The sequence below is a fragment of the Diabrotica undecimpunctata genome, chromosome 1 (genome assembly GCF_040954645.1).
Source record: "Diabrotica undecimpunctata isolate CICGRU chromosome 1, icDiaUnde3, whole genome shotgun sequence".
Classification (NCBI taxonomy): Eukaryota; Metazoa; Arthropoda; class Insecta; order Coleoptera; family Chrysomelidae; genus Diabrotica; species Diabrotica undecimpunctata.
Genome location: NC_092803.1, coordinates 20,111,472 through 20,135,652, shown reverse-complemented (window position 1 = coordinate 20,135,652; position 24,181 = coordinate 20,111,472). Strand labels below are relative to the sequence as shown.

Here is a 24,181-nt window from a genome sequence, read left to right as displayed (position 1 = left end):
TTTGTGTTCTGCCATCCGTTTGTTAAAGGTTCTATCCGTTTGACCGATGTAAGTTTTTGGGCAGTCGCCGCATGTAAGTTTGTATTCACCACAGTGTAAGTGTTTTTTATTTTGGCTCTTGTTTTTCTTAATCTATTTGCTTAAGTTGTTGCTTGTGCTGAAAGCTGGCGTTATTTCTTTCTTTTTTATGTTTGGCTATTTGGCACACAAACTTATACCTGTCAAACGGGCAGAACCTTTAACAAACAGATGGCAGAACATAAAAGGGCTTTCAATAATAGAATAATGTTTCAATAATAGAAAAACAGATATGTATATATATATATATATATATATATATATATATATATATATATATATATATATATATATATATATATATATATATATATATATATATATTGTTATGATATGTAAAATCGAGAAAAATATTGGTTTGTTTAAAAATATTTCAAAGTTCAAAAACATTAAAATAATTCAGATAAGTAGGATAATATCCAACAAACATTTCTAAGAAGGAAAGTTATTAAATTCTTGGATTACCTGTACTAAACAAAATGTAAGCTTTGCATAAATTATTTCTTTGTTATACTTGAGTGACCCGCATAATTTTAAGTGAAATCCAAAGACAATTGAACCACATTAATGCAGTGATTAGAGACAAATAGAAGAGATTTTAGAAAGAGGTTTTTGTTAGTTTTAAGAATTATAGAAAATATTATTTGTAAATAAGTTTTAGGAAATTTTATAATTATAGGTAAAAATTTGTTTGTTATCGAAATGAAAAAATGGGGGAATTGTGACGAGTTTTGATTGGCGGAGATTGAAAAAGGTGGGATAAGTATGTAGGAAAAAGTTTAGCGAGATTGAGGAGGGAGAAAAGGAGGATTAGTTGGTTTCCAAGTCTGTAAGACGAACAGTGATTGTTCTCTGGCTGTTCCCGAGATGTAGCAAGCAGTAGTGTTGAATGTTAGTGAGTTTTTGTGGAGTTAGTGTATCTGACAGAAGCTGAAGCAGCAAAATATTGTAAGTCATATTTTCCTACTTATATTCCAAGAGTCACTGTTCAGGCCAACGAGAGATTCAGTTTATCGTAAAGAGAAGATATTCCAAGAGTCAATTTTTCACTCGGGCCAACGAGAGATTCAGTTTATCGAGAGGAGAAAGGCTATCATAATTTGAATGATTGTTGCTTTTGAAGGAGATCATTAAGGACGATATACTTGCAACAATCTGTTGTAAGATTGCTGATTACATAGGGAGCGGTTGAGAGGAGATAATACAGTCTACAAGGAACAAGGATTTGGACCACTCATCATCAGAGAGAGATATTTTTGTTTTCTGCAGTTTTTTTCTTTTATTGATAACACAATTTTTACACGTAATTTAGAAAGGATATAAATATTTTGATTAGGAGAGTTAGAATAGTTTGGGATTTTGAGTTTTCAATGAATATTGTTTGTACCATTAATTTTGATTGTTCACGTACGGAGAACAAAATTTTGAGAATCCTTATATGAGATTTGTTTATTGAAAACTTTTGAGTGTGAATTATTTCATTATTTTTATTTCAATATATAGTGTTAGATCATATGTGTTTTTTATTATTCCGGTATTCTCTGGACCTTACCTTTCACATGTAATAGCATAGATATTGAAGCACGAATTTAACCCTGAGATAAAAGAATTAAAAATTGTGATAGAGTCATAATCATATCAAATAAATAATTTTAATTAATCAAAAAAATTAATTAGCTAATTATTGCTTGGCGCACCAAGACTTTAAATATCACAATAATATATATATATATATATATATATATATATATATATATATATATATATATATACAAGAAATACTGGATATTAGTGACTGTCGATATAAACAAACAACACAGTTTATTAGGCTTGCAGTCAGAAAATTGGCCGGGATGTTAATGAAACACTCTTATGACTTTTTGTCTAGCTTTCGGAATGGTTTTATTCCTTTTTCAAGACACTGTAATAAGAAAAATATATAAATTTTTAAAAAAATTATCACAATTTTCCAGTGCAACTTACTAGTCGTTGAGATTATTTGTAAAGGCATTGACACTCAACATTAATAACACATACAAAATATAAAATAATGGACAAAATACATTCTAAAATTTTTAAAATTTAGGTACAGATAGTAAAACTTAGTTTATGGCATCTTTTACTGTGTTTTAACTCTGACATATAGAGAACACAAAGTAAAAACCCTATGAGTACTGCGCACATGCCCCGTGAAAATTGTCCGACAAGGTTGCCATAATTTTTTAAACAGTTTTTATGATGAATTGTGTTAAAAACAGCTGTGTGGTAATAAATTTTTTTTTTCATAAATTTGACATGTTTAGAGAGTCTGACGCGCCAAATGGCCCATTACTTTTGTCTGACAGCATGTTTTTTGGTGTTTTTATAATAAAAACTATTGATTAAAATAAAATGACCAATGTGGTCGTAATTTTTTTTTACATAAAATTAACATGTTCCTGTAAGTTTCACAGACAAACGCCGCACTACCATATTGGGTGGTATAAGTTTGGAGAATGTGTTCATAACAAAAAAATTTAGACGGGGGCCCAAGGACTATATTTATAATTCCGTACATACATAATAGGTTGTCGTACTTTTTAGTTGTCAAACTATTGACGTTTGTTAAAATAAATGCAAATAATAATTAAGATTGTAAAAGATCGAAATATAGTGCTTCATGTGGTAAAATGAATGCAAATAATTCAAATTCTAAAAGATCAATATATTATAGTACTGATCAGTTATAATATAATATATTAAATAATAATTTATCTAGTGAAGATGGATTCAATGAATCCCATAATAGTGTAGTTCTGTCAGATGAGGACACAGGTATGTTTATTATAAAGTACAGAGATATAATTCATAACCTCATTTTTATACATGTTTTAAAATGTTTATTTCTAATATTAACCCTTTAGAATATTATCAACAGAATTATTTTGCAGCATTAGATTTTCTTGTACAATTGCTTTATTTTCTTTTTTTTTTTTTAGATATTGAAGAAGAAAATGATTATTCTGGATTGGTTGAAGCGTTACATGGAAATGCAGGTAGGAATGAAAATTTACAGGAGCCAAATTTAAGTGAGGATTCGTGGAAAGACGATCCTATTGGAATGCAAAATTTTAATTTTGCCAAATCTTCTGGGTTATTCGTAGATGTTAGAGGAAATGGTCTTCCATATGATTTTTTTTGCCTTCTTCTAGAAGATATTTGTTTTGAGATCATAGTGCAGGAAACCAATGCTTATGCCGAATCGTTATTTTTATCCGGTGTTGCAGAACATTCACCTATAAATCAATGGAAGTGTGTGTCTATTAATGAACTTAAAACATTTTTTGGACTTACATTGCATATGGCAACATGGAAAACCAATAGAATCAAGAACTACTGGAATACCGATCCTCTTTTTCCATTGAAATGTTTCCATAATAATATGAGCTGAGATGGTTACTTGCTTATTTTGAGATGTCTACATTTTGCCAGAAATCCAGAAGAGGGTATAATAGACAATAAACTCTATAAAATTCAACCACTTTTAAATTACTTCAATAATATAATGGCTAAAATATATCAACCAGGAGAAAATCTATCACTTGATGAAAGTATGGTATTGTAGCGTGGTAGATTTTCTTTTAGAATATGTATGAAAAGCAAACGTCACAAATACGGACTTAAATTGTATGTGTAGGCAGAACTCAACGGCTTTGCGCTTTGTATGAAATTATATACAGGACGTTATGACTGCAGGTGGAAAAGGCCACTCTGAAAAAGTAGTTTTAGAACAAATGCAAGATAAATTTAACGTTGGGCATTCTCTTTTTATAGATAATTTTTATGGAAGTGTTGATTTAGCAAAAACGCTTTTACATAACAATACCTTCTGCACAAGAACTTTAATTTCCAAGAGAAAAGGTAACCCTAAAAAAGTTTTAAGAGAACTACCACAAGGACAGACAGTAGGGCAATACAAATATGACATTTTAGTAGAAAAGTGGAGATATAAAAGAGAAATTATGTACATATCCACGGAATTTAAAAATGATCTTATCGAAACTGAAAACAAAAGAAACCAAATAAAAATAAAACCCGTACCTATATCCAAATATAATGAGTTTATGAGTGATGTTGATCGCAAAGATCAAATGCTCGCTTACTATCAATGTGTATTTGTACAAAAGTTATACTCCATACACTGGTAGAAAAACGAATTTATACCATTTTTCAAACACTTGCACGTCACAATTTATACAAAGTGACGTCACTTGTATTTAAAATTTCCAGAACATCATCCTTAGAGTTCAAATTTTCCTAACACAGCTAATAATACCAAAACCCATACGGAACTGCCCGATCTTTCATAGGCGTCAACATGGTGTAATAATCAGAAAAATGTAATCATTATTATATTGGAAATTTTAGAATTATATTGATTAAATAACCAAAAACATTTGTTATTATTAATAATATAAGTTTTATAAAATAACTCTTTAAGTCTAATATTCCACAAAATAATAATTTTAATTAAATATATTAGACAATTGTACGCAACTGATATGGGAATACTTCAAATTTTTTGACAGTTCAGCGTGTAGTAAAATTGTTTAAAGTGTTGCCATCTTTTTAGAGTAAGAATTTTGTTTATGTTTTGATTTCTTACACAATCTGATCATAATATATTCTATATTAATAAATTGTATTTATAAATACATATTAAATTTAGAGTAATAGCTTTAAAAACTAATTATTGTTATGTATTGTGATTGTGCTATGAAAAAACAACTAAATAGTATGTAGAAAGCTGATAAGCTTTCATATAGCATAGATTATTTTGAACAAGAAATAATGGCGGAACGTTTTTACTATTAAAGCCCTAAAAGAGGTAGGTTTAAAATGTAGAATATATAATTTAGTATTAAAATTTTTTTTATGTAATTTAGTGTATTGCAGTAATCTTAAAACTAAGTGTATTTACTGTTAATATAATAGTTTGACAAAAGGTTGACATTTTAAAAATTCCTCACTTACTAACTATTCTCATGTTTTGGCAACGCTGTGGGGTTCTGACGTCGTAAATCTTGAATGACGTGCAAGCATTTTTATATGAAAAATGAAAAATTGGTTACTCCAGCATACAAACAACAACAGACAAGCACACATTTCAGAAGTTTTAAATGTTGATAGTAAAAGTCGGATAAAGAGAAAAATATGTAAGGTATTTTCAAAGAATAATTTAAGAAAAGACGATATTTGAGTGCAGCTTCTGTCCTGAAAAACCTGGCCTTTGTGTTGGAAATTGTTTTGTACAGTTTGATAATAATAATTTGTAATTATTAATATTACTGTAATATGTTTTCTATTAAAATTTCCACTAAATGTTTCTTTTCACAATAATGACTTTCTTCAATTTAAAAATCAAAGACGCACATGTGAGTCTCTTAGCATATGGATGAAACATTAATCATCTAGTGCTGGCGACGCCTATGAGCGTCACGCGTTAAAAATGACAAAATTTCGCAAAAAAATTTAACGTATCAACGTATTCTGCCAACAAGAAACCAATCACAGTTATAACGATTTACAAAAAAATACTCTCGGCACCTATCAATAGCATATCGTTAGGCTATAATCATGCGACGTGTTAACTGTGATTTTCTCCAAGACTATTTAAAAATTTTATCCATTAGATTAGATTAGACATTGGATTTAATTAGACAATACATATTTAAGAAAGATTAAGAAAAGCATCTTCCCAGCTCTCGGTGTATATTCACGTATGCATCAAAGAGCAACAGGATAGGTTGCGCTATTAACTTACATAAACTTACAATATTTACTGCAGAATTGTACTGTAAAATCGAAGGAAAAAGGGGTCCCCCAGACGCTCTTAAGCAGAAGATAGAGACGAATTTGCAATGGTTATAGCCAACCTTCATTAGTGGAGACGGCACTGTAAATATTTCGTTTGGTTAACTATATATTCTAAAAAGAATCCTGAATAATAAAAGTGATATTAATTAATTTTCATTAAAAACTTTCCATTTATAGATATTTATCTATAAACTACTGTAAAATTTCTAAAATAAACTCTTGTTCCACAAGGAATCTAAGTTCCTGTAGTTGGCTGTATACCATATATCAAAAAAAATTTATTAAAAATCCTTTATAAAAGATATATAATTTAAAAACCCAATCGTGCTATATCACAAAACGTTTTCGGAATCCATATTCCATCGTCAGTGTCCTAAAAAGTATATAACCGCTTAATTAAAAAGAACGTGAAATTTAAATTTGGACCAAGGTTAATATGTTTGGCTAACAATACTCACATAATTTTCTTACCACATTTAATTCCACATACATTACTTAATAAAACAATTTTCTCCAGTTTCTTAAAATAAAATCAGGACAAATTAACAATTTAAAACAACAACATTGATGGTTGCTACTGTTATAATATTTTAATTTTAACTTTTACAATTTTTAAATATCGTTGGCTTCTGTCTTAAGTAGACTAACACATAAAGTTACATTGACTGCTTTGTTCGGACTTCCGTCCTAACTTGTCAAGATTGTCATTTCAATCAGTTGCTTTCATCAATTCCTCCTACAGTCTGTTCCAAACTCTTCTTTCAGTGCGTCACTAATTTTGACTTCGTATAGGATTTTAAGAATGTCGAGAATTATTGCTTGGCATTTTAGTTAAATTTGACAGTTGCAGGATGGTAATCTGTCTTTTTCTAATTGAAAATAATTTAATAATTTTAATATTAGTCTTTGTTCTTTTTCGATATATCTCGGCATATTTAAAATATTTTTATGGCAATAAATACAAAATTAAATTTTCACTGTAAAATGCCTGATAATACTAACCTGGAATGACATTATCATTTTATCAGTTGACATTGTAAAAGTACTGTCACGATCGAGACAATCTGCGTCAAATTATATTTATGCGCAACATTGATTGGATATCTATTTAGCGTATTCTAAACTCCAACCAATTATACATCCGTAAGTAGAATTAGCTTTACGATAAATAATTTTCTAAGTTCTATGTATAATAATCACAGACTCACGTTTTTTTCTGTCACTTCTAGCTTAATGTTTTAGAGAAAATTCGATCAACTATGACGCACTGAAAGAAGGGTTTGGTACGAACTATAGACACACCGTCTCAGGACCAGCAACTTCACGTGGAGTCATACGTAGCCATGTTAGCAAATCCACTGGTAACTTTAACATCATAATTTTTAATAACACATAATGTAAACTAAATTTAAACAAACAATTTTTAACGGGTTTTTACCCACATATTTAGTGGCTACATACATGTATACCCAGTAAGTATTAACCACACTTTGTATTAACCTTGGTCAAAATTTAAATTTCATGTTCTTTTTGATTAAGGTTATATACTTTTTATTTCAATGATGATGGAAAATGGATTCCGAAAACGTTTTGTGATATAGCCCGATTGGGTTTTTAAATTATATGCCCTTTATAAAGGATTTTTAATAAAACTTTTGTTTGTTTTAATAATTTTGTTTAATTTTTATAATTTTTTATAATTTTATATACTTTTATTTAATTTATTTTATTTCATACCAATATTTTAAAATAAAAATTAACCAAATCGATCCAGTGGTTCTCGAACTCCATCTTTAAGTGGACATTCTAAATACTCAGTTTTTGACCTACTCAATTTTAAACTTTTGCCTTTCAGACACTGTCTCTACTGCTCCAGTCTTATTTCTAATTCCCTTTCAGTATTCCCTACTAACAAAACATCGTCTGTATACGTTAAACACCAAGGAATCTCTCCTTGGCACTCTTTTATCTCATCTAATACTAACGAAAATAGATATGGACTTAGCGCCGTGCCCTGATGTAATCCTACCTTCACATGAAACTTATCAGTCCCTCCTATCCCGGTTCTAACACTAGTTAGAAAAGTAAATGGTAACGCTAAATTTAAATAAGCATCAAATCAGCAGCATAGTAAAGTATCAAACAAATAGTAAAAGAAATAATAAATTAGACTTACTCACAATCAATTTAATTTAACTATCCAGATTTTAAAATGTATGTAGAAGATTTAAATAATCCAAGAATTATATCAAATGCATTTGATTGTATATGAGATTCTGGAATAAAATGTTGTTTGACCATGGTATTGAAGTTACTTCCAAATAATGTGTGATGATAATGGATACTATATTGTGAGGTTTCCATATAGTGATGTAGTGCATTCAAGTTTTCCTCTTTTTAAATTTAATGTCTGTTTCGTCCCTCTTTTAAGTGTTTTCTGTGTGTCTTAAACTGTCCTTAATTTTTAATTTTAACTTTAAATACTTGACTTTACAATTATTTGCCATATATTGCAACAGAACTTTATCAAAGAAATTTGATAATTACAAGTTGAGAGAATTGCACACCCACACAATTTGTACATCTAATCTCATTCATTGTCTTACAACTGTACCCTTCATAAAATAAAATCTCAATAAATAACACACATTTCATAAATATATCTCTAGAAGAAATATAAATAACTTTTAAATAACTCAATGGTATAGAACATTACTTTCATCAAACAAACAATCACATTACACCTATCTCTACTTCATTGGATAAAATCTGTCTCCTCAAGAACTTCCCCGTTTACTGTCAAACAATTACAATAGCAGACTTAAGTTCTCCAATCAACAATACAGGATAGTTTGAACCATGTTCTTTCAACCATCAATTAATAGAGTTCCGGCATGTAAGTAATGTTTTATTTATTTGTTCATTTATTAATTTATTACAGTCTAATAGACTATTTTACCAATTTGTGGGTCTTACCTTGTCTGCTTAAACATTTTATTCATTTTGAAAAACCACAGATATGTAATATTGGCATAATTACTGTAATTTATATCATCTATCTTTGTTTATCTTTATTAGACAACACCCTAATATGGGTTTATTATTTTCAGCATTTATTTAACTTTGTATCGAGACCTGAAGATGCTTTGCATATTGTAGAAAGCGAAACCGGTCGTTTGGATAGTTAAATTAAATTGATTGTGAGTAAGTCTAATTTATTATTTCTTTTACCTTTTGAAATGGACTCACACAAGCAACACATTCATGATTTTATCAAACAAATATCTGAATTCATTAAGTTTACATTCATTTTAAATCGCTTAATGCAACTGATATAAACGACATTTTTTAAGTTTCTGTATTTACGTCCACCGGCAACTTTATTATGGAGAAATTCATAATACTATATTTGCTTACTCATTATTTTTGTATTTTACAGTGCTAGTCAAAAGTCCCTTTTCCTCTCGTATCTTTTGAACGGTTATTGTTATAATAGTGAAATTTGGAGGGAGGTATTAAAAATACGTAGGCTGCTCAACTAGTCATAACAGGTGACGTAATTGTGATAGATGACGTTAAAGCGCCACTGTGACAGATAATTTTAAATGGGCCTTTATGGCAAATGACACCTAGTTTAAAAGGTACTGAAAATACCTATTCAATCATAATAATTTTATTTGAGTTTAAGCTCATTTTGACGAATAAATTAAATCAATACTAAAATTGTAGCTTCTCATTTAATTAATAAATATTTAACAACTAGTTCTTATAGTAAGTGATGAAAATGTGCTCCATTTACTTCCTTATAGTAATACATCCTATTTCTAAACTCTTGCCGTACTCGTTCAAATGTGTCGGGGGAAATTGCTCTACATTCTTCAAAAAATCGTTGTTTCAAAATGTCAATATTGTCGGGTCTGTAGCGTAAACTTTAAAGATAGGGTCTGTAGCGTAACGATTTTATGTATCTCCACAGAAAAAATCTAATGGTGTGATGTCCGGTGACTGAGCTGGCCATTCTATCGTACCTCGTCGTCTAATCCATCTACCACGATATCCCTCATATAGGTAACGTCTTACTGTACCATAGTGGTGTGCAAAAGTACCATATTGTGGAAACGTTATTTCCAAGTTGCCGAATTCATCTTTATTATCCTCCAGAATTTCAAGTATTAACGGTTCAATTGCATTTTGTAACATCTCCAGATACACTTCACCGGTTAAGTTAGTATGTATTGAGAAAAACACGCCGACTATGTGGTTTCCCAATATAGCTGCCCAAACATTTATTTATTTTTTTTTTAATTGAGTATGTGTTTCACGAAAGACGTGAGGATTTGTGACACTCCAGTACCTCACATTGTGTGTGTTAACATGTCCATTGAGAGAACGCCATTTCGTCACTAAAACAAATTGTTTTTATGTAATCGGGCTGTTGGTTAATTTTATTAGACATATTTTCACAGAATTCAAGTCTTCGGTCGGGTAATCGTCTGAAAGTTGGAGCGCAATTTTTAATTTTTATGGATGAAATTTGTTTTCAGCCAACACTCGGTGTACTGTCTTTTGACAGATTTCATAGATAGATGCAACTTGGGCTGTAGAAAATGGGCAAACTACCATTTCTGAAATTATGTCAATTTTTTTGTCATCATTGATTGTTGGTCGACCAGATCGTTTGACATCTTGTACACTACCTGTTTGTTTAAACTTCCGAAGAAGCTTCCTCAAATAAGCTCTCGGTGTAGGGCGATCGGGGTACCTCTCATTAAAAAGACGTTCTGCTGCATGGAAATTATTTTCACATTCAATAATTATTAACACAGCTGCTACTTTGTCGGCTACAGTACGTACGATTCTGTCTTTGTAAAAATTTAAACGTCTCGTTAAACAGTAATTAAACTAAATATTAACTAAGAACAACTAACTAAAAACAACTTGACTAAAGTAAAAAAAACTAAATAGAAACAAAAACTAAATATTCAGGTATAAACGCGTTTGCAAACTAAAAAACACTAGAGAATTGACTAAACTAAGCAGAAACAGAAACTAAATATTGAGCTATAAACGCTTTTGCAAACTTAAAACAACTAGAGAATTGACAAACGTCAACTTTTTTGACGTTTGTTAAAAAACATCAAAAATCATCTTAAATCCAAACAAAATTAGTATGATTGAATAGGTATAATAAAATAATTGTAGTTTCGCATTTAATGAATAAATATTCTAACGTTTGCCTCTGGTTAATTGTCAAAAAAGTTTACGTAAAAACAATTAGAGAATTGAAAAATGTCAAATTTTTGACACGTAATCACAGGCGGAGATTTTAATATTTATTAAATGCGAAACTACAATTTTAGTATTTATTTAATTTATTTATCAAAATGGGCATAAACTCAAATAAAATTAGTATGGTTGAATAGGAATTTTCAATACCTATCAAACGAGGTATCTCTTGCCAAAAGTCCTATTTAAAATTATCTGTCATAGTGGCGCTGTAACGTCATCTGTAACTATTACGTCACCTGTTATGACTAGTTGAGAAGTCTACGTCTGTTTATTACCTCCCTCCAAATTTCACTATTAGAACAATGGGGGGGATATATTTCACCATTCAAAAGATACGAGGGGGGGAACGGACTTTTGACTAGCACTGAAAATATATCAAATAATTAATTACGGTAGTAATAGTAATATTTATCACCAATAAATATATATTAGAACAAAAATAACATCACAAAAATTGTTTAGTAAATACTTACGTAGCTCAGAAACGTACGCTGGAGTAGTACGATAGTCCCATCCATTTATTTCAGTAATAAGCTTAGGTAAATATTAGATTTTGTTTTGATTTGATTCGTATGCATATAATCGATGACGCATGGGGAATCTTTCATTTTTCCGACTGTATATGTATGTATATAAAAACAATATAAAAAATAGGAAAAAATTGAAAATAGATGAATATGTTATGAGAGAAATAAAAATCTTTGTAAAATTAGATAAATAGAAAATATTTTATTGTAAAATTAGAGCAGGATTATGATTGTATACTTACCTAAACAAACGATAATAGAGCTTCCGCATGAAAAAATACAAAATAATTCCATGAAGGTAAGATGGAAAATCGACATTAACTCCGAAGCCAATAATGCCCACACACACACACACACACACAACTTTGTTTATTCTATAGTTGTTACAATTTGTTTATGATCTGCTGTTTCTGCATGCATAGTTTTATAGTATAATTTTTATTTTAGGTTTACGTGAGAACAAGATTAAAATGGAATTCGAAAGATTATTGGTAACACACACACGAGAAAATCCGTACAAGTGTGAATCATGTTTGAAGGAATTTTCGACAAAAGAATGTTTAAAAAGTCATTTGAGAATACACACTGGTGAAAAGGCTTACAAGTGTGAAGTTTGTTTTAAGCAATTTAGTCAAGATAATAATTTGAAAAGACATTTAAGAATACACACTGGAGAAAAGCCTTACAAGTGCGAAATTTGTTTTAAGCGATTTAGTCGAAAACATCATTTAAAATATCATTTAAGAATACACACTGGAGAAAAGCCTTACAAGTGCCAAATTTGTTTTAAGCAATTTAGTCAAGATCATAGTTTGAAAAATCATTTAAGGATACACACTGGAGAAAAGCCTTACAAATGCGAAATTTGTTTTAAGCAATTTAGTCAAGATCATAGTTTGAAAAAGCATTTAAGAATACACACCGGAGAAAAGCCTTACAAGTGCGAAATTTGTTTTAAGCAATTTAGTCGAGAACATCATTTAAAATATCATTTAAGAATACACACTGGAGAAAAGCCTTACAAGTGCCAAATTTGTTTTAAGCAATTTAGTCAAGATAATAGTTTGAAATATCATTTAGGGATACACACTGGAGAAAAGCCTTACAAATGCGAAATTTGTTTTAAGCAATTTAGTCAAGATCATAGTTTGAAAAATCATTTAAGGATACACACTGGAGAAAAGCCTTACAAATGCGAAATTTGTTTTAAGCAATTTAGTCAAGATCATAATTTGAAAAAGCATTTAAGAATACACACTGGAGAAAAGCCTTACAAGTGCGAAATTTGTTTTAAGCAATTTAGTCAAGATCATAGTTTGAAAAATCATTTAAGGATACACACTGGAGAAAAGCCTTACAAATGCGAAATTTGTTTTAAGCAATTTAGTCAAGATCATAATTTGAAAAAGCATTTAAGAATACACACTGGAGAAAAGCCTTACAAGTGCGAAATTTGTTTTAAGCAATTTAGTCAAGATGACAATTTAAAAAATCATTTAAGAATACACACTGGAGAAAAGCCTTACAAGTGCGAAATTTGTTTTAAGCAATTTAGTCGAGATGAATATTTAAAAAATCATTTAAGGATACACACTGGAGAAAAGCCTTACAAATGTGAAATTTGTTTTAAGCAATTTATTCAAGATCGTAACTTGAAAAGGCATTTAAGAATACACACGGTAGAAAAGCATTACAAGTGCGAAATTTGTTTTAAGCAATTTAGTCAACATCATAATTTGAAAAGGCATTTAAGAATACACACTGGAGAAAAACCTTAAAAGTGCGAAATTTTGTATTAAACAATTTAGACAAGATAGACATTTGACAAATTATTTAAGAATACACACTTTTGTAAAGCCTTACAAGTGTGGAATTCTAAAATAAACAATGTGCACACTTATTTATGAAATTAGTGGTCACTTGATCAATAATAAAACAAAACATAAAAATACAACAGTTTATTAATTTCCACAGAATATGGCCTACTTGACATGTTGCTGTAGAAAGGGCTTCATTAGAGGATAAATTTTAATGTTATCCCTATAACAGGTTGATTGCCGAATACTCCGATCGGAATATTCCGGCCTCCTGTAACGACACCGCCTACTCCGATCGGAGTATCGATCACACATTCGAGTTAAGACTTAGTAAAGTGTCGGCATTGTACGTAGACGTTTTAAATTTTGCGGCGTGACTGATAGGTGTGTTTTTTAGTAGTAGGTACTGTCGGTTTCGCAATTTTTTTTCTCAATCGGTAATTTTTTTCAAGTAAAGAAGAGCAATTAGCCAGGCCCTTCTGCATTAAACAAGAGGCATTCGAGTGATAAAAAATCAGTTACTAGGAAGAGGAATAAACCTCTAACTCTAATAGCAGTGATGATGCTTTTTCATTTGATGGAAGCGATAGTTCAGAATCTGAAGATGAGGCTGTTGTTGAAAATGTACAATTTGTAAATACGGCACACACTACTGCATGGAGTAATACAGGTTCAATGAATAAGATTATATTTTAGAAGAAACAGGAATTATTAGTTCCAGCGCCTGGTAATGGAACCCCGTTGGATTTTTTTGGACTACTGGTAGACGATAATTTTTTGAATGATGTACATTTCACAAAGATATATGCTGTAGAAGTTTTTCTACGTGTAGGAACATCTACAAAATCTAGAATAACAAACTGGAAGGAGTTGACGGTTAGTGAATTAAAATTATTTTTAGCATTACTTCTGCATATGGGCACTATCTCCTTGACAAGAATAACTGATTATTGGAAAATCGATCCTCTATTTGACATTCCTGCCTTAAGAAACAATATGTCGCGAAACAGATTTCTTTTTATTTTGAGATGCCTACATTTTACACCTCCTAATACAGAGGCAACTGATCGGTTATGCAAAATAAGGTATGTTGTCGACTACTTCAATAACAAAATGACTGAAATTTATTATCCCGGACGATCTGTCACTCGATGAAGCAATGGTACTTTGGCGTGGGCGCTTGCAATTTAAGCAATACGTTAAAAACAAACGACATAAATACGGCATTTATGTTGACAGAACCAAAAGTTGACATTACATACATACATTATTTAATTAAGGGGAAAGGCGCCAAATGTCGCCTGGCAAAATTGTTTTAAATGTATTTATTATTTTCGAATCCGGAGAAAACTAATAAATATTTTTGAAAAATTTAAACGCAGAATGAAAGATTACATTATTACTGAGGGCAGAAAGTCCCTGAAAACTTCTACAATGTTTATTTTAATATGTAACAGGGGTAAAAATAAAAGAGAAAATATAGTATAATTTTTAATTGAAAATATTGCATGCAAAAGAAACTTTTTATTTATTCTAATAAATATTTCATTCCGCCTTTAAATTTTTCAAAAATGCTTTTTAGTTTTCTCAGGATTTGAAAAAAAAAATGGATACATTTAAAACACATTAAACATTTTGACAGGCGACATTTTGCGCCTTTCCCCTTTAATGCCTTACGATTACCACTACTATTACTTACCTTATATAATTACGATTAAAAAACTATTCAAATTCAAAATAAATAGGATCAACTTCGGAATCCGAGTCGTCTTGAGTTAATAACTAGCGGTTGTGTCTCTACGGTCGCATCAATTATGTTATCAAGATCCCACATTTTTTGTTCGTCTTCTATTACATGTCTTACTGCATCTTTCCAGTTTTGTTCTGTAATATGTTGTAAAGACTCGTATAACAATTCACGTACAGCTTGTATTTTATATGACGTATTTTTTGTAGCCACATAACTTTTCTTTTGTGCCCAAATGAGTTCAATTGGATTTATTTCGCAGTGGTAGGGTGGAAGTCTAAGGACTGTGATGTTTTGCCTTTCCGCCATTTTGTCAACTACGTATTTCTTGAACTCAGTTTTATGTTGCCGGGCAATTTTTAAAAGTTCTGCTTTTACCATTCCATCTTCGTAAGGCAGATACCTATTCCGCAGCCAGTCAAGAATATCCTGTTTCTTCCACGCAGTTGTTGGAAGTCTTTCTACTAGTCGTGAATGATAAGGTGTATTATCTAATACCATAATTGAATTTGGTAGTATGTGTTCAATCATCTGCTCAAAATACTCTTCGAACACATTAGCTGTCATCTCCTTGTGATAGTCTTTTGTGCTTTTGAACTGAAATTCCAACAAACCATGCTTAACAAATCCTTTTTCACTGCCAATGTGAGAAATTATTAATCTACTGCCTTTACCAGAAGGTGGGGAGATACCAGTAGACCAACCTTCCATAAAGGCTTGCCTGGAGCTTAATATATTTTTATCGGACCAAATTTTTTTAGAGTATGACCTGAGTTTACCCACGTTTCATCCTGGTAGAAGATTGGCCTTCCTTCAGCCCGGAATTTTCGTATGGATCTTAAATAATTTCTTCACATATTATCTCCTCCCGGTCAATCAAAAGTGATTTTCGGTCTGATTTCTCCCACCGGAAATTTAATTCTTTTAAAACTTGCCACAATTTATTTCGTCCGATATGAGGCAAATCTGGGTCGTCTCTAACTTCTTGTAAAATTTTGTTTAGGTTTGGTATTTCTTTTTTGAAAAAAAATCCATGAATTTTCTTTTAGTTTTGTTCTTTATGGTAGGAAACTATTTATAGTTGACTCTCCTACGCCAGTCATGTTGGCACAACTTTCGACTATGTTGCGAACAGTGTTTGTGGGATTCTGAGAAACCAGAGCATCGTGAACATTCAGGACAATAGTCTTCTCTCTTGGTGAATAGACAGACTTACTGACTACGCAACAGTACCGGTGTAAAACTTGATGATGTTGATGATGAAGCCATCATAAACAATCCAACAAAAAGAGCACTAGCGAAAGGTACGTATATGTTCGTAGGTATATGGAATAAAAAATCATTCACGCACTGCATATAATTCGCAAAAGAAATATTCGAGACGCTAATTACTGCCGTAGACGCGGAAACACCGACGAGCCGTAAATTACATGCGATCAAAAACGTACTAAACAAAAAAATTGTTTTCGTTCGTAATAACTTCACCCTTTCAAGTTAAGTTTCGAATATAAACTGAACAGACGAGGCACGTGGCCGAAGCCGGCATCTTTATACCCATTATATTATTAAAAATCTGGGGAATTCCATCCTAATTATCTTGCAACGAATAGTACCTTTGGATATGAATTCCAGGTTTTCTAGTAAAGTGATTAAACGCGAAGATTAGTATTGAAATATCCAAAGAGATAAGGTATTCTTATTTACAAAATTGTTAATGGTTAAATTCTTATTTTTATTAATATAATATAATAACCAACATTTGCCGTAAAAATTTTAATTGTTTTTTTGCTAAATATATTAGTATTAAAATATTATTAATATATAAATAACAGTATTAAAACATTATATTATTTTTTTATGAATAAACACCTCAGGAACACCTATGATTTACTACCGTTTTATGAGTTTGAGACACATTTCGTGCTCTCAACAATTTGTGAACGGAGAATAGGTAATGGTCATGCTGTGTATTTGGATAATTTTTATAATAGTGTTCAGTTCGCAATTAATCTTCTCAATGAAAAAACATATTGTACTGGGACATTAAGAGTAGATCGAAAGGACAATTCAAAAGAAGTAACACATGCTAAGATCAAAAACGGTGAGAACAAATCTATGTTCTGTCAAGGAGTACATGTTGGCAACTGGCGCGATATGCGAAAGGTGACGTACATTACCACAGAATTCTACAATTCAATGGGCATTTTCAAGATTAAGAGAGGCCAAGAAACTGAGAAGCAAGTAGCCATTATAAATTATAATAAGTTCATGTCGGGTGTTGATCACCAAGACCAGATGTTGGCATACTACCCATGTAGTCGCAAAACAGTTGGATGGTATAAGAAACTTTTTATACATATTGTGCAGATACGCTTTATCTATGCACATTATTTGTATAATAAGCACACCCCAATACCAATACCAATAAATAGTTAATGCATTCAAATGGGACTTGACATCAACACAGATAAGACCAAATTTATGATAGTATCAAGGAGTCCAATAAATAATGAACAACTAACTCTTGGTGGACAGCAAATAGAGAGAGTGACAAAATATAAATATCTGGGAGCTTACATCAACACAGAATTAGATCCAGACCAAGAGATCCGGGTACGAATAGAAATGGCAAGGGCAGCGTTCTTAAAATTCAAGCAATTGTTCTGTGGCAAAAATCTGAATACTGCGCTGAGACTGAGGTTTGTTGAATGTTACGTCTGGTCGCAACTATTGTACGGGGTAGAAACATGGACACTAAAAGCGCAAATAGTTAAGAAGATTGAAGCCTTTGAACTTTGGATATACCGGAGAATGTTAAGAATTCCATCGACTGCCAGGGTCACCAATGAGGAAGTGCTGAGAAGGATGGGTCGAGACAAAAAATTGTTGAGAACGATCTTCTTCTTCTTCAAGTGCCATCTCCGCGGCAGAGGTCGGCAATCATCATAGCTATTCGGACTTTTGAGACGGCTGCTCTGAAAAGTTCATTTGATGTACATCCGTACCACTCTCTCAGGTTGCGCAGCCATGACATTCTACGCCTCCCTATGCTTCTCTTTCCTTGGATCTTGCCCTGCATAATCAGTTGGAGCAAGGTGTATTTCTCTGCACGTGTAATATGTCCGAGATATTCTAATTTTCTTGTTTTTATTGAATTTAAAATTTCCATTTCTTTGTTCATCCTTCCCAGAACCTCTTTGTTTGTGACGTGTTCTGTTCATGATATTTTCAGAATTCTTCTATACACCCACAGCTCAAATGATTCCAGTTTTTTCATTGATGTCGCATTGAGAACGATAAAAGTACGCAAGACTGCATACCTTGGACACATACTGAGAAATAATAAATATAGTCTTCTGCAGGTCATCATGCAGGGTAGAGTCGATGGCAAAAAGGGAATAGGTAGAAAGAGGAAGTCATGGCTGCGAAATATTCGAGACTGGACAAACATGACTGTAGACGAATTATTCCACGTTGCAAAAGACAGAGAAGCTTTTAAAAATGTGGTCGCCAACCTCCGTTAATGTGGACGGCATAGGAAGAAGAAGAAGCATACCCCGGGTGGCCATTTGTGACTTCCAAATATAAATCATTCGAAGCATATTAGGATTTAGGTTTGTGTCCTGTTTTGCCAATCCGTTATTTTCCTCAAAATGTTGTCCACTTCTTAAGTAAAATAGAAAAAACTACGACAGAAAAGAAAGGAAATAAAATCACAAGCAGGACTTGCAGAAAAGAATGTAAAAAATGAAAAGAAAATCTGATACGAAAGCAAACTACATACGAATGTAAAGATTGTCCAGAGATACCTGCCTTTTGCTTGCCATGTTTTGAGATGTTCCATAAATCAAAAATTTAATTTTTTATAAACACATTTACTAAATAAATACTAGAGTTTTATTTATTTATTTTTTTTTTCGCAATACCATTATATCTTTAGCTTTACTCCGATCGGAGTATTCGGCATCCAGATGTAATTATTCATGAGTAACTCAGTTCGGAGTGTATTTTTTTTTTGTTCGCATTTTAACAAAAAATATCAAAATTTAGTATCATAAAAACTATTTAACCTATACTGTTTATAAAAAAAACTCGCAAAAAATAAATTGTATTGACATCCAACACCGATGTAATAAAATGCATCGGCAATCAACCTGTTAACCGTTATAGTCGAAGTAATAATATAACTTCTTTCGTCAGTACATCTTATCGTTTCGTTTTTCTTTTCGATATGGTTAGCAAATATTCCAGTTGTGGAAATAATCTTGCTGGTAAGTTCGTCACGTGTGATAGCTGCCATGTTACTGTGTACTAGTTTGATCATTGCACAGGTTTAGGTACCTGTGAACTAGTGCTGGTGTTGTTTAAAAAAGGACTACAGTTAATTGCTGCCGCGTTTGCTGTTTATCTTTTAAAAGTATACCCAGTATACGTAGGAACATGGGTTACATGACGTACCATCAAATAACTTGGACGACAAAATACTAACAGACGAAGATAAACTTTTAGCGATAAAGTGCACGTACTGCTGCCGGTTGGTGCAGAATACGCCACCCTCTATAAAATGATATACCTAATTAGTTATCATCATTCACTGCACTTTTGTCATAGTTTAGTTTTTCATCATCAGCATTCTGGTTTTACAACCATGTGTGGGTTCTAGCCTCCTCAAAAATTTCTCTCCCGTCGTCTTTATCCATCGGCTCCTCTCCCAAGCACTTACTCCCATTTTATCATGTCTTCATCGATGTTATCAAGGAACCTTGTTTTGGATCTAATTCTTCTTTTCTAACCAATGGATGTATCAAGGAACATTTTTCTAGCTGGGTCTTTTTGTTACATTGCATTACATGCCCTATCCTCCTATGCCCTATGATCTGCAGTTTCGGCGTGCAAAGTTTTATAGTTTGATTTTTATTTTAGGTTTACGTCAGAACGAGATTAAAATGGAATTCGAAAGATCATTGGTAACACACACACGAGAAAATTCGTTTAAGTGTGAAACATGTTTGAAGGAATTTACCAAAGCAGGAACTTTTAAAAAGCATTTAAGGATGCACACTGGAGAAAAGCTTTACAAGTGTGAAATTTGTTTTAAACAATTTAATCGAATTGTACATTTGAAAGTTCATTTAAGAATACACACTACAGAAAAGCCTTACAAGTGCGAAATTTGTTCTAAGCAATTTAGTCGATATGAACATTTGAAAAATCATTTGAGAATACACACTGGCGAAAAGCCTCACAAGTGCGAAATTTGTTTTAAGCATTTTACTCAAGCAGGAACTTTGAATCATCATTTAAGGATACACACTGGAGAAAAGCCTTACAAGTGTGAAATTTGTTTTAAGCAATTTACTCAAGCAGGAGCTTTGAAACAACATTTAAGGATACACACTGGAGAAAAACCTTACAGGTGCGAAATTTGTTTTAAGCAATTTAGTGAAGCAGGAGCTTTAAAAATTCATTTAAGGATACACACTGGCGAAAAACCTTACAAGTGTGAAATTTGTTCTAAACAATTTAGTCAAATTGGACGTTTGAAATCGCATTTAATGATACACACTGGCGAAAAGCCTTACAAGTGTGAAATTTGTTTTAAGCGATTTATTGAAGCAGAACCTTTTAAAAAGCATTTAAGGATACACACCTGCGAAAAGCCTTACAAGTGCGAAATTTGTTTTAAGCAATTTACTCAAGCAGGAACTTTGAAACGTCATTTAAGGGTACACACTGGGGAAAAAGCTTACAGGTGCGAAATTTGTTTTAAGCAATTTACTCAAGCAGGAACTTTGAAACGTCATTTAAGGGTACACACTGGGGAAAAAGCTTACAGGTGCGAAATTTGTTTTAAGCAATTTACTGAAGCGATAACTTTGAAAAAGCATTTAAGGATACACAGTGGAAAAAAGTCTAATAAGTGTTAAATTTGTTTTAAGCAGTTTAGAGTAAGATGTCATTTGGGGAAAAGCCTTATCAAGGGTGAAATTTGTAAGCAAATTATTCAAACAAGTAATTTGAAAATACATTTGAGAAAATTCTTAGAAGTGTGAAATTTATTTTAAGCAGGTTACTGAAAATTATAATTTATCGAAGCATTTGACAACGTCCACTATAGATTAATAGTTAGAATATAAATGAGTTTTAAAATAGATAATGCATACACTTATTTATGAACTTTGATCAAATAAAAGGCAGATATCGAGCACAGTTTTATTAATTTAAAGTTGCCCAAGTACTTTCGCTTCCTAGAGCATCTTCAGGGGCATTTCGTCAATTGTGGTCTATCCAACAAGAATCTTCTTTCTTTCTCCCCTTCCTTTTACCCTAACAGGGTGTCGGATTTGGGCTAGCTATTTTAATTTCCATTTACCCACCTCTTCCATTCTTTTCTGTTTCCTGCCATTATTTTCAATTCCTCGAGTGATTTTTGTTTAAGTTTTCCCGCCTCTACTACTTGCTGTATCCATTTTTTTCTTGGTCTGCCTCTTTTTCTTTTTCCGATGTTTTTTGCTTCATAAATTTTTCTTGTTATTCTATTGGATTGCATCCTCATCAGATGCCCATACCAGTTCATTTGTCTCTTTGCTATTTTGTTCATTATCGGTTCCTGGTTGGCCATTCTCCTAATAGTCTCGTTGCTTAATCTATCCCATTTTGTCTTTCCAACTTTTGTCTTTTCCAATATTATGGGCAAGAGCACTTAATATAATTATATGAAATGAAAATTTAAAAAATCAAAAACGTGAAAAATACATTGGTTCGCTATTCCCAGTCCGAACTGTCTAGTGAATTTAGTAATTATTTTTTTGCGAAGTTAGTTACTTTTTGACAGACTAAAAGTGGCTGGAAATCAAGGTTAGTAGATGTTAAGTAGGTTGTCTCGTAACTATGTGGGCGAAGTGAGGGGAAGGCAGAATGCTTACGTCACTCATACGACAAAGTCAAATTTGACAGTTGATGGACAGTTGTCTGCACGTCTGAGTTTAATAAGCGTCTATATTCTTTGGTTTAAGTTCACGTTTGTTGTTGTCTCTATTCTATAATATCATTAGTTCGTTTATTTGTTTAGTTATTGTTTAGTTTTTATTTTTAAGTATAGGTATAAGGACAATATTATTTATAGAGACTTATTATTTAGTTATTTGTGTACATAAACACTTGTGAAGTGTGTTTTCGTAGCCGGATATCAAGGTTTGTCATAACAATTATATGTAGTTTTGTACGTTATAATAATGATATATTTTTTAGATGAGATAAGTATATATAGCTTGAAGATTTGTGCTTGAAGGACTAATCATTTTTTGTATTTTAATCTAATAATAAATTATTTATATTACCTATTGTTTTTTTTTGCCTACCACTAGATATGATAAAAATGCTGCAAATTCCAGGAAAAACATAATAAGTAAGTTCCTACATATTTAGTATTTTTGCTTTTGAACTTTTTCTACTGTTTTTTTGGGTTTTTGTGCGAAATAAACTGTTATCTCCATTTAAAACACACAATATTATCACTATAATCAATTCTATTTTTTGTCATAAGACTATTGATTTTAGAAAAAAAAAATTGATATAATTACTAATATAGGAACCACTTAACATCCCTATACCCAAGAAAATCCCAAAATATATTGCAAAACCTAAGTTTTTGAACCTTATATTAGCATTGAAGCTTATGGCAATTTTAAAAGTGTCGTATGGGTGACGTATTCCCGCCTTTAAAAAGCGAGCATTTGATTGGTCTATAGTTACGAGGCAACCTACTTAAATATCTACTAACCTTGGCTGGAAATTACTATACAACCAATCACACGTACTCATAGCCAATATTTTTTAAATATATACTACCCAAAATTTGATGGGTTTAGTCTACATTTCCACTATTTAGAATAATTCTTCTTTTTTCAAAGAAAGAAGTGTGCAATAGTAGGATACTTGAGCTATTAATACTGAGAAGTAGGAATTGTTGTGTTGTAGGTTTCCGACAATGAATGTGTCAAAATATGCCCAAGCTAAGCGAATGAAGGGGTTTACCGAAAGGACAAGCTGATCTAGCCGCAAATGTCAAACATTGAACAAAAAAATTTGGTATACATATAAGCAGTGTTGGCATGTTATTATAATGTTTATGCTGTGCCTGTATGCTTCAAATATAAAAAGATAAAGCTTTAGAAAAGTACATTTTGTTTATATTATGCTATAAATTCGGCAATTTTTTATTTGTATAAAACAAGAATGAGTAAGTATTTGTTTCTTTGGAGATTAATTGCAGTTGATTATTAAAATTTTTTTTGGCAATTACCCTTTGATATATTAGGGAATAGATTTGGCAATCGTCAAATCAGCAGTTGCCAGATTGCAACAGATGTTAATCTCGAAAGAGACAAATATTTACTCGTTATTGCTTCATATAAATTAAAAATTTCAGAGTTGGGTTGAGTTTACCGAAACCAGTGTTGAGATGTTTTTATTATGCATGCTTCAAATATAAAGACAGAAAGCTTTTAAAAAGTACATTTTGAATATATTATTTTATGAATTCTGTAATTTTTAATTTATATGAAGCAATAACGAGTAAATATTTGTCTCTTTCGAGATTAATTGCAAACATCTATTGTAATCTGATAACTGCTGATTTGACGATTGCCAAATCTATCCCCTAATCTATCAAAGGGTGATTGCTAAAAAAAATTTCTAATAATTAACTGCAATTAATCTAAAAAGAAACAAATATTTACTCATTGTTGTTTTATATAAATCAAAAATTGCAGAATTCATAATATAAACAAAATGTACTTTTCTAAAGCTTTATCTTTTTATATTTGAAGCATACAGCATCCAAGAACGGTTGACTACATCTGTGT

At 31.5% G+C, this 24,181-nt stretch overlaps 2 protein-coding genes across 2 annotated transcripts in view; both read left to right on the top strand.

The window, feature by feature from the left end:
• The window catches only part of LOC140433779 (uncharacterized), a 61,953-nt gene that overhangs the window by 4,814 nt on the left and 32,958 nt on the right, over positions 1-24,181 (top strand). The window lies entirely within an intron of this gene.
• LOC140445991 (uncharacterized) lies at positions 6,987-15,326 on the top strand. Its single transcript, XM_072538471.1, has 2 exons — positions 6,987-7,295; positions 12,198-15,326. Exon 2 carries the CDS (start codon positions 12,221-12,223, stop codon positions 13,526-13,528), a length of 1,308 nt encoding a protein of 435 aa, XP_072394572.1. The 5' UTR covers positions 6,987-7,295; positions 12,198-12,220; the 3' UTR covers positions 13,529-15,326.

Coding starts and splice junctions, on each gene's coding strand:
- LOC140445991 (XM_072538471.1), top strand. CDS start 12,221: ATGGAATTCGAAAGATTATTGGTAACACACACACGAGAAAATCCGTAC.